The sequence below is a fragment of the Pristiophorus japonicus genome, chromosome 3, assembly GCF_044704955.1.
Source record: "Pristiophorus japonicus isolate sPriJap1 chromosome 3, sPriJap1.hap1, whole genome shotgun sequence".
Taxonomy (NCBI): Eukaryota; Metazoa; Chordata; class Chondrichthyes; family Pristiophoridae; genus Pristiophorus; species Pristiophorus japonicus.
This window is the reverse complement of record NC_091979.1, coordinates 169,585,072-169,597,517: the sequence shown is the minus strand read 5'-3', so window position 1 is coordinate 169,597,517 and position 12,446 is coordinate 169,585,072. Positions and strand designations below refer to the sequence as shown.

The 12,446-nt window shown below is 44.7% G+C and overlaps 1 protein-coding gene across 2 annotated transcripts in view; it reads left to right on the top strand.

Annotated features, from left to right (window-relative positions):
- cops8 (COP9 signalosome subunit 8) overlaps window positions 1-12,446 on the top strand; it is a 77,033-nt gene that overhangs the window by 41,961 nt on the left and 22,626 nt on the right. For both annotated transcript variants that reach the window (XM_070874854.1, XM_070874853.1), the window contains exon 4: window positions 10,235-10,367. In XM_070874854.1, coding sequence (XP_070730955.1) covers window positions 10,235-10,367 — 133 coding nt within the window. The remainder of the gene's footprint in view (window positions 1-10,234; window positions 10,368-12,446) is intronic.

Genomic DNA, 12,446 nt, shown 5'->3' with positions numbered 1-12,446 from the left:
CCTCCGGGCTGACTTTCGGCAGGTCCTCCCACAAAACTCTACGCGCTTCCTCGCTGGACGGATTCGGAGAGAACACAAAAAAGGAAAAAAAGGGCCTTGTAAATGTCTGGTGTGTCATCCAGGTCGGGTGGCACGGTTTAATGTTTTATGTTTTTCAGATAAACTCCAAAAAGAGTTTCATGCACAAGGACCCCCAGGTCCCTCTGCACCGCAGCATTTTGTAATTTCTCCCCATTCAAATAATATTCCCTTTTACTGTTTTTTTTTCCCCAAGGTGGATGACCTCACATTTTCCGACATTGTATTCCATCTGCCAAACCTTAGCCCATTCGCTTAACCGATCTAAATCTCTTTGCAACCTCTCTGTGTCCTCTACATAACCTGCTTTCTCACTAATCTTTGTGTCATCTGCAAATTTTGTTACACTACACTCTGTCCCCTCTTCCAGGTCATCTATGTATATTGTAAACAGTTGTGGTCCCAGCACCGATCCCTGTGGCACACCACTAACCACCGATTTCCAACCTGAAAAGGACCCATTTATCCTGACTCTCTGCTTTCTGTTAGCCAGCCAATTCACTATCCATGCTAATACATTTCCTCTGACTCCGCGTACCTTTATCTTCTGCAGTAACCTTTTGTATGGCATCTTATCGAATGCCTTTTGGAAACCACATCCATCGGTACACCTCTATCCACCATGCTCGTTGTATCCTCAAAGAATTCCAGTAAATTAATTAAACATGAATTCCCCTTCATGAATCCATGTTGCGTCTGCTTGATTGCACTATTCCGATCTAGATGTCCCACTATTTCTTCCTTAATGATTGCTTCAAGCATTTTCCCCACTACAGATGTTAAACTAACCGGCCTATAGTTACCTGCCTTTTGTCTGCCCCCCTTTTTAAACAGAGGCGTTACATTAGCTGCTTTCCAATCCACTGGTACCTCCCCAGAGTCCAGAGAATTTTGGTAGATTATAACGAATGAATCTGCTATAACTTCTGCCATCTCTTTTAATACCCTGGGATGCATTTCATCAGGACCAGGGGACTTGTGTCTACCTTGAGTCCCATTAGCCTGTTCAGCACTACCTCCCTAGTGATAGTGATTGTCTCAAGGCCCTCCCTTCCCACATTCCCGTAACCAGCAATTTTTGGCATGGTTTTTGTGTCTTCCATTGTGAAGACCGAAGCAAAATAATTGTTTAAGGTCTCAGCCATTTCCACATTTCCCATTACTAAATTCCACCTTCTCATCATCTAAAGGACCCAGCACTGAGCCCTGTGGCACTCCACTAGTCACTGCCTGGCATTCTGAAAAGGACTCATTTATCCCGACTCTCTGGTTCCTGTCTGCCAACCAGTTCTCTATCCACGTCAGTATATTACCCCCAATACCATGTGCTTTGATTTTGCACACCAATCTCTTGTGTGGGACCTTGTCAAGAGCCTTTTGAAAGTCCAAATACACCACATCCACTGGTTCTCCCTTGTCCCCTCTACTAGTTACATCCTCAAAAAATTCCAAAAGATTTGTCGAGCATGATTTCCCCTTCATAGATCCATGCTGAATTACACCGAACCTGTCACTGCTTTCCAAATGCATCCTTAATAAGTGATTCCAACATTTTCCCCACTACTGATGTCAGGCTAACCGGTCTATAATTACCCGCTTCCTCTCTCCCTCTCTTTTTAAAAAGTGTTGTTACATTAGCTACCCTCCAGTCCATAGAAACTGATCCAGAGTCGATAGACTGTTGGAAAATAATCACCAATGCATCCACTGTTTCTCGGGCCACTTCCTTAAGTACTCTGGAACCAATAAGGGAATTAAGGGTTATGGGGAGCGGGCGGGTAAGTGGAGCTGAGTCCACGGCCAGATCAGCCATGATCTTTTTGAATGGCGGAGCAGGCTCGAGGGGCTAGATGGCCTACTCCTGTTCCTAATTCTTATGTTCTTATGCAGACTATCGGGCCCTGGGGATTTATTGGCCTTCAATCCCATCATTTTCCTTAGAACAAATTCCCACCTAATAAGGATAACCTTCAGTTCCTCCTTCTCACGAGATCCTCGGTCCCCTAGTACTTCCGGAGGTTATTTATGTCTTCCTTCGTGAAGACAGAACTAAAGTATTTGTTCAATCGGTCTGTCATTTCTTTGTTCCCCATTATAAATTCACCTGAATCCGACTGCAAGGGACCTACGTTTGTCTTCACTAATCTTTTTCTCTTCACATATCTATAGAAGCTTTTGCAGTCAGTTTTTATGTTCCCGGCAAGCTTCTTCTCGTACTCCTATTTCCCCCCTCTTAATTAAACCCTTTGTCCTCCTCTGCTGAATTCTAAATTTCTCCCAGTCCTCAGGTTTGCTGCTTTTTCTGGACAATTTATATGCCTCTTCCTTGGACTTAACACTGTCTCTAATTTCTCTTGTTAGCCACGGTTGAGCCACCTTCCCCGTTTTATTTTTACTCCAGGCAGGGATGTACAATTGCTGAAGTTCATCCATGTGATCTTTGAATGTTTGCCATTGCCTATCCACCGTCAACCCTTCAATATTATTTCCCAGTCTATTGTAGCCAATTCACACCTCAAACCGTCGAAGTTACCTTTCCTTAAGTTCAGGGCCCTAGTCTCTGAATTAACTGTGTCACTCTCCATCTTAATAAAGAATTCTACCATGTTATGGTCACTCTTCCCCAAGGGGTCTCACACAACAAGATTGCTAATTAGACCTTTCTCATTGCACATCACCCAGTCTAGGATGGCCAGCTCTCTCGTTGTTTCCTCGACATATTAGTCTAGAAAACCATCCCCAATACACTCCAGGAAATCCTCCACCGCATTGCTACCAGTTTGGTTAACCCAATAAATGTATAGATTTGGATCATCTATGATAACTGCTGTACCTTTATTGCATGCATCCCTAATTTCTTGTTTGATGCTGTCCCCAACTTTACTACTACTGTTTGGTGGTCTGTACACAACTCCCACTAGCGTTTTCTGCCCCTTGGTATTCCGTAGCTCCACCCATACCGATTCCACATCATCCAAGCTAATGTCCTTTCTTACTATTGCATTAATTTCCTCTCTAACCAGCAATGCCACCCTGCCTCCTTTTCATTTCTGTCTATCCTTCCTGAATGTTGAATACCCCTGGATGTTGAGTTCCCAGCCTTGGCCACCCTGGAGCCATGTCTCCGTGATGCCAATTACATCATACCCGTTAACTGCTATTTGCGCAGTTAATTTGTCCACCTCATTCCGAATGCTCCTCGCATTGAGGCACAGAGCCTTCAGGTTTGTCTTTTTAGAATTTTGCTGTAATGTGGCCCTTTTTGTTTTTTGCCTTGGTTTCTCTGCCCTCCACTTTTATTTTTCTTCTTTCTATCTTTTGCTTCTGCCCCCATTCTACTTCCCTTTGTCTCCCTGCATAGGTTCCCACCCCCCTGCCATATTAGTTTAACTCCTCCCCAACAGCACTAGAAAACACTCCCCCTAAGGACATTGGTTCCGGTCCTGCCTAGTTCCGGTTCCACCTCCCCCAGAACCAGTTCCAATGTCCCAGGAATTTGAATCCCTCCCTTCTGCACCACTCCTCAAGCCACGTATTCATCTGAGCTATCCTGCGATTCCTATTCTGACTAGCACGTGGCACTGGTAGCAATCCTGAGATTACTACTTTTGAGGTCCTACTTTTTAATTTAGCTCCTAGCTCCCTAAATTCGTCTTGTCGGACCTCATCCCGTTTTTTTACCGATATCGTTGGTACCTATATGCACCACGACAACTAGCTGTTCACCCTCGGTTTTCAGAATGCCCTGCACCTGCTCCGACACATACTTGACCATTGCACCAGGGAGGCAACATACCATCCTGGAGTCTCGGTTGCGGCCGCAGAAACATCTATCTATTCCCCTTACAATTGAATCCCCTATCACTATAGCTCTCCCACTGCTTTTCCTGCCCTCCTGTGCAGCAGAGCCACCCACGGTGCCATGAACTTGGCTGCTGCTGCTCTCCCCTGATGTGTCATCCCAACCCCCAACTGTACCCAAAGCGGTGTATGTGTTTTGCAGGGGGATGACCGCAGGGGACCCCTGCACTACCTTCCTTGCACTGCCATTCCCTATCTGGCTGTGTATCCTTTACCTGTGGTAAAACCAACTCACTAAAAGTGCTATTTACGTCATCCTCAGCATCGTGCATTCTCCAGTGTGAATCCACCCGCAGCTCCAGTGCCACAATGCGGTCCATCAGGAGCTGCAGGCGGATGCACTTCCCGCACACATTGTCCCAGTGTCCCCGACTTCCCACGTAGTACAGGAGGAGCATAATGTATCCCATGCAGTTAAGAAAAGCAAAAGAAGAAATAGCAGAGGCGCTGACCATCATTTTCCAATCCCCTCTGACTTCAGGTGTGGTGCCGGTGTACTGCTAGTGCTGTACTGTTTGTTTAAAAAGGGAGAAAGGGATACACCGAGTAATTACAGGCCAGTCAGCCTAACCTCGGTGGTGGGAAATTTATTGGAAAAAATTCTGAGGAGCAGGAAAATTCCTCATTTAGAAGGACACGGATTAATCAAGGACAGTCAGCATGGATTTGTGAAGGGAAGGTTGTGTCTGACTAACTTGATTGAATTTTTTGAGGAGGTAACAAGCAGTGTGAATTAGGGTAGTGCGTTTGATGTATTGTCTATGGGCTAGAATTTCCCCAAAGCCCGCCAGCGCCCGATTGCCGCCCAAAAAACCGCTACGGCTGGGAAGATAATCGCCGGCGAAAATTTCTCAAAATAATTTTTTTAAAAGGGCCTTGCACCCCCAATCTGGACGGAAAAGTGCAATTTCAGCTAGATTGGGCGGTGCCTAAAGAGAATGGGTGCAAAATAAAAAAATCTTAAAATTTACACTGAGACTGTGGCTTGGGCCTAACACCAAAAAAAGAATAAAAATAATTTTTCAAAAAGCCTAACTTTAAAAAAAATCCCAAAAACGTTCCCAAGACATTTTTAAATTAAATCACCCAAACAGATTTTGAAAATAAATAGTTAAAAAAAACATTCACTTACCTTTTTCTTGCAGACCTACTTACCTGCCACCCAGCTCTGCTGATCCTCGTGGGCATTTTTTTAAAACTTATACGGGTCCCCGCTCAGCCAAAGATCGCGCCGGGACGATCTGTGGACGTTGCACGTCAGCGGTCCTCTCCCCAGCGGTACTTCGAAACCGCCGGTGTGCTTCAGGTAGGGAATTGTTCGCTGACCCGGTTCTCGCCCAAAACAGCCAATACTGCCGAGAAACCGGGCGGTGAAAGAGTGCAAATTCCAGCCCTATGGATTTTAGCAAGGCATTTGATAAGGTCCCACATGGCAGACTGGTCATAAAAATAAAAGCCCATGGGATCCAATGCAAAGTGGCAAGTTGGATCCAAAATTGGCTCGTCGGCAGGAAGCAAAGGGTCGGTGGGTGTTTTTGTGACTGAAAGGCTGTTTCTAGTGGGGAACCACAGGGCTCTGTACTGGGTCCCTTGCTTTTTGTGGTATATATCAATGATTTAGACTTGACTGTAGGGGTTATGATTAAGAAGTTTACAGATGATATAAAAATTGAATGTGTGGTTGATGATGAAGAAGAAAGCTGCAGACTGCAGGAAGATATCAATGGACTGGTCAGGTGGGCATAACAGTGGCAAATGTAATTCAATCCGGAGAAGTGTGAGGTAATTCAATTGGTGAGGGCTAACAAGACGAGGGAATAAGCAATAAATGATAGGACACTGAGAAGTATAGAGGAACAGATGGACCTTGGAGTGCATGTCCACAAATCCCTGAAGATAGCAGGACAGGTAGAAAAGATGGTTCAGAAGGCATATGGGATACTTGCCTTTATTAGCCGAGGCATAGAATATAAGACCTGGGAGGTTATGCTTGAACTGTATAAAACACTAGTTAGGCCAAAGCTAGAGTAGTGCGTGCAGTTCTGGTCCTCACATTACAGGAACGATGTGATTGCACAAGAGAGGATACAGAGGAGATTTACGAGGATGTTGCCTGAACTAGAGAATTTTAACTATGAGGAAAGATTGGATAAGCTGGTTTTGTTTTCTTTGGAACAGAGGAGGCTGAGGGGAGACCTAATAGAGGTGTATAAAATAGAGCGGCCTCGATAGCGTGGATAGGAACGACCTATTTTCCTCAGCAAAGGGGTCAACAACCAGTGGGCATAGATTTAAAGTAATTGGTAAGAGGTTAGAGGGGATTTGAGGAGAAATTTTGACTTGATCCAAATTGGATGACAGTGATTATATTTTATTCAGTATAAATTAAACTTAATACATAACAGCATCTGAGCAGTAGTCATATAAGGCGCAATCAAGGTTTATGTTACGTGTTATGCCCTGGGTAACGGTCGCGATCACCACGAGCAAACCCTCGCCAGCCCCTTTAGTTCTCTTGACTCTGGTGTTGGTGTCACACGTGCTCCTTCCAGCTGTCCATCCCTCCTGGCCCATCTGCATAATCCCAAACTTTCCAGCCGAATGCCCTCCACAACCTTTGTGTCGAAGACACCCCTTTGTGTCCCCGTTCCTCTGGCCGCCGCCCCCCCCCCCCCTTCTCTGTGCCCCCACCCCCCAACGTCCACCTGAGTAGCATCAAAGATTTATTACCGATATATCTTCACTGCATTCCTTCGTCAGCATCTGCATCAAATTACTTCTCTCCTCTGAGTTCACTAGCCTTCTATCCTCCCTTAAACGCTTCTTCCATTTAAACCCATATTCATGGCTACCTCCTCAACCTTGTCATCTCTCGTGGCCTCGCTGCTCCTATTGTCAATCGCAGATAACGCCATCTCTGTCCACTTCCACGTATCGCTTTCCACCCACATTCCCCTTCCACCCCCCATCCCCAAACCCTATCTCCTTCTGTGTCTGCCCCTGGAAAAAAAAATCTCCCCATCATCATAGGCAATCCCTATCAAAATTGCGTCCACTCTAAAATTGAATTCTTAGGTGACTGAACAGTCCAATACGGGACCCCTTCTTTGCACCCCCTTGCACCCCTTCCCTTGCACCCCCTTCTTTATACGACTTCTCGTTCTCCTGCCCTTGTCTCGCTTTCCACCCCCCCTCCCCCACAAAAAAAACCCTACCACCACCTGTGTCTGTCCCTAGAAAAAAATATCTCCTACCTCTCTTAGAACTGCACTTATGAACTCCCTTAGAACTGCACTTATGAACTCCCAACTGTCCAGCATTTGGCCCTCCATTCACAATGACATTTCTGCAGCTACCAATCTGCTCAACCACACCTTCACCACTTTTGATGCCCTAGTCTCTATTAAAATAATCTCTGTCACCCTAGCCGTTCCCTGGGACGACCCTCATCTTCGCTCCCTTAAGCCCAAGGGGCGCAGACTTGAACGGACATGGCAGACAACTGGTTCAGCCATTCACTGCCAGGTCTGGCTGGACCACATAAAAGCATTATCAGGTCCTGTTCTCATCTGCCACAAATCATTCTGGAATGCAAAGATAAACCTTGGTTTCTCCACTGCTAACCGTCTTCTTAAATCCCTCTCCCCTGTCTCCACCCTCACCTCTGACAAGTGTGACTTTGGTGGACTTATTTGTCTAAGATTGAGACCATCTGTTCAGCTGTCTCTGCCACTTCCCTTTCTTCCCCGTGCCCACCGGGCCAAACTTCCCATAAGGATCCCCCCCTGACCTTTTTTGCTGATACAGGTTGAGTTCTGGAATCCGGACTCCGGACCGATTGGTGGCAGGGTTGTCCGGAATCCGGACAAGCTGACCTTGAGGTCCTGTCGCTGCCCGACCTCGGGCCTCGCCTCGCCGCTGCCCGACCTCGGGCCTCGCCTTGCCCGCCACTGCCCTTACCCCGAGACCTCCTCCGTGATGGGGCCACCCGACCAGCTCTTCGGGGCCCGTCCGAACCCCTCCTCGGCGTCAGGGCCCGCCCGAGCCCCTCCCCAGCGGCGGGGCTCCGGCCGACATTCTGAAATCCGTAAATACCCGAACCTGGGCTGGGGTGTTTCTGGCTTAATGACGTAAAAGACATTCCAAAATCCAGCAAAACGCAAAATCCGGAACGGCCTTGGTCCCGAGGGATCTGGATTCGGGGCGCTTCATCTGTAATGGCGCAGTGAGGGAAATGGGATCTGGGACCTGAGTAAACAGGGCAAACAATTGTATATCTCCTTAACCAATCGGATTGAAGGATTGAGAAATAAACAGCATAAGGGCTAAGAAGGAAATGTGCATTAGCGCGGGTGAATTCAATGTCAAAACAGATAGAGAGAGAGAAATAAAGAGGAAAAGAAAGATTGGATTAAGAGAGAGAAAAAAGAAAAGTAATCTTTTTAAATTTTACAATTTTTAAATCTCTAACATCAATTAATACTTGATAGAATGAGACTCTACACTTGTAGTTAATTTGCAGTGCCAGAGAGATTGATTGTAATTAACACTTATCACGTCATTAATAGTCTACTTAGACTTGAAATGACGAGATTTAATTTAGTGCGTATCTACCACGCAAATACAGCTGTACAGCAACTTCATGCCATTCAATGCTTTTCAATGGGGAGCTAGTTAGTGAAATGCCATTTTTGTAAAGCTAACAGTGGAGTGGCGTAATTCCGACAGCAACTTTTGGATACCCGTGTTTAACCGCGCATCTGCCCCTTGTCGAAGTTGCTGTAACATTTGTGTATAAATAATGACAAGCACCATTAGCCTCACCATTATTTTGACACGAGATTCTGGCCTCATGAAGAAAGTTTGGAATAAATCTGCTGGGCAAGGCAGTAGAGGTATTCAAAATACAGCTGGATGTTATAATGGGAGAGTTAGGGTGCAAGCGGGATGAGCTTCAGTAGGCCAAATGACCTTTGAGAATACTGACTTTTCTCATTCTCCAATTAAACTAACAGTAATCAATAAGGAACTGAACAAATAAGGTTTATAATGGGCTGCTTCACCTCGCGTCTAAACAATCACTGCTGTTTGAGATGCCCCTGAATTTGTACAGGTTCCATATATCGCTCAGCCTCAGTGTTCTGTGCGACCTCATGTTACTTCCCTACCTAGAAGTAATTAATTCAGTAATGCCACTCACGTGTACTCAACGATGTTTGTCTCTATGTATTTTTAAGTGCATTGTAATCTGTAACATTTGACTCTTCATTCTATGTGAAATGCTTTGGGACATTTCTGAAAAATGTGATGAGGCATTTTATAATTGAAATAGTTTATTTTAGTGTAGGCTTTGCTCCATTACATCATGTTCAGAGAAAGTGCATGCATTTTGTACAAATGAAAATAATTCCTCTTATCAATGCATGATTTAAAGTTCTTCTTAGTCATATTGTATCTTCCTGAGTCAACAAAGACCCTCTACCCCCCCAGGCAATTATATGTATTGATGCTGTTATTTAGCTAACCGGTTTGACACAGCACAGTTTGGCAGATTCAATACAGTCCAATGCATTGAACACCACTGATCCTAGCCTAGAAATACTGTGCACCCAACCCCCTTCTCATTCACTGCCGTGATATGAAATTCCTGTTCCAAACATCAGATGTTTCTATTTCATGTTTTTGTTGCTCGATGTTCTGAACACTGCTGCTCCAGTTTCTCCTCTTTTCAACTTTGCTAATGTCCTGTATCAAATGGCGTTTGGCCACATTAATCTTTTACAGACTTAACTGACTGAGATCAACTAACTGAGTAAAGACCATGAGTAGAATCTGGCATCTTCCTGTATAGGTCAGTTGTTCACTATTGTAACCAGCTGAGCCACCATTGGGGTCCTGAGCAGAGCTGTTTTTTGCAGTAACCCCATTGCTAAACTTTTTCCTTCCAATTAGGAAATTAAACACATCAAAATCCCATCTCAAGTGGCTCATCACGTCTAATGGAATGTTATCCTAGAAATACCATACGTTCCACATACCTGTTCTAAATAGATGACGGGCATGCTAAGTGTATAAAGTGGTCAGTTAATTCCAGTTTAAATGTTGGACAATAGCAGTATCTCTGGCATTTCATAAAATGCCATTTATATAGACATGTGGAGTGATTTCCTGCATTACTCAATCTCAGAAAGCCTCCTCAATTTGACAAGCAGTTCCACACTTATCGCCAACATTAATAGCTGAACTCTCAATTGTTTATTATCTCAGTCATATTGTGTTCTCTTTTATGTTGCAGGCTAATCCTGAGCTGGGAGCAATTTGGTCTGTCGGACAGCGTATCTGGCAAAGGGACTTCCCTGGAATTTACACAGTGATTAGCTCTCATCAATGGTCTGACACCATCCAGCCTATCATGGAGGAACTGAGAGGTATGATCTTTATCAGTGCTTCAGAACTGAAATATTTTCAGGAGGATTGTGTGATCTGAAGTTTGAGGAAGCAGGCTGTATGGCATAGCAGTGGAGAAAGGATGAAGAAGGGAAATAGTCTGTAAACTAAGGTTTGACAGTTTTTCTGATTCTAAACGCAAATCTGGCTTTGAGGAACTGCCAACCAGGCTCTGAGCAGCTTCTGAGCACTTTGTAGATTAGACCTAGTTCTGCTCAGAGTAACTTCCCTTTGTACTGAGGAACAGAGCCAGCACTTTGTGGAATGGTGTAATTTTGTGCTGCAGTGTAATCTGACGCTGTATATTATATGGCACTTAGTTTATCTCCCAAAGGAAAGGTCTACAAAAACTCTTCCTAATCCCTAAAGCTAATCAAGCTAAACTCTTCTGCACCACAACTACCAGGTATACTTTCTTTTGCTTTAAATGCCTGGTCTGTTCTCTTTCCTCTTCCTTACCTCTCCTCAACCCTCGTGCTATCAATGTCTACTTTCTGCTCAGTTTTGCATTGGATTAGGATTATGAATTAACTGAAATGGTACCAGTTTTTTCTAATAGCATAAAAGTGGTCAAACATGCTCGAAACATAGTGAGTGTTTTATAGTTCCCTGCAGGAAGTTTACACGCACTCAAACTACATCTGAAGGAACTGAGATTGCGATATGCTGGTAAATAAGATAACAAATAATATATTTCCCACCATTTTTTCTCTCCTTTCCTCTTTTAATACCTTTGTTTCACTTCCAGGGTACCTGTACTAGTCCATGCTCACGTGGCTTTCTCCTGTGCATCACCCAAGTGGCAGTTGTTCATGTGTGAGTCGAAACATTGAGTGTCAGCAAGTTATTCAGCAACTGGGAATATTCTAGTCAAGCACCTCACTTCAGCACGTGAACACGTCTAGCAGGGCTTGTTAAAACCCTGGCCTGTTTTGCCTCTCCCTACTAGCATCCCTTTAAAGATCAACCAACATGGCACTGAGTGCCTTTTGAATCCGGGATCTTCCTTCTCTGTGTGGCTCACTTACATAACTGCCTTAATCAGCTGAACAATCAGTCTCCTTACAGAAGATGTTTAACCAGTTGATCAAGCAATTTTCTTGCAGGAGTTTTGGAACCGGTTCTGGGGGAGGTGGGACCAGTACAAACTGGGTGGTCTGCACCTGGGCAGGACCGGAACCAATGTCCTAGGGGAGGGGGAGTGTTTGCTAGTGCTGTTGGGGAGGGGTTAAACTAATATGGCAGGGGGATGAGAACCTATGCAGGGAGACAGAGGGAAGTAGAATGGGGGCAAAAGCAAAAGATAGAAAGAAGAAAAGTAAAAATGGAGGGCAGAGAAACCCAAGGCAAAAATCAAAAAGGGCCACATTACAGCAAAATTCTAAAGGGGCAAAGTGTGTTAAAAAGACAAACCTGAAGGCTCTGTGCCTCAATGTGAGGAGTATTCGTAATAAGGTGGACAAATTAACTGCACAGTCAGCAATTAATGAATATGATATAATTGGCATCATGGAGACATGGCTCCAGGGTGACCAAGGCTGGGAACTCAACATCCAGGGGTATTCAACATTTAGGAAGGATAGACAGAAAGGCAAAGGAGGTGGGGTGGCATTGCTGGTTAAAAAGGAAATTAACGCAATCGTAAGGAAGGATGATGTGCAATCGGTATGGGTAGAGCTGCGGAATACCAAAGGGCAGAAAACGCTAGTGGGAGTTGTGTACAAACCACCAAACAATAGTAGTGAGGCTGGGGACAGCATCAAACAAGAAATTAAAGGTGCATGCAATAAAGGTACTGCAGTTATCATGGGCGACTTTAATCTACGTATAGATTGGGCTAACCAAACTGGTAGCAATATGGTGGAGGAGGATTTCCTGGAGTGTATTAGGGATGGTTTTCTAGACCAATATGTTGACCATCCGAGACTGGGTGATGTGTAATGAGAAAGGACTAATTGGCAATCTTGTTGTGCGAGGCCCCTTGAGGAAGAGTGACCATAATATGGTAGAATTCTTTATTAAGTGGAGACTGACACAGTTAATTCAGAGACTAGGGTCCT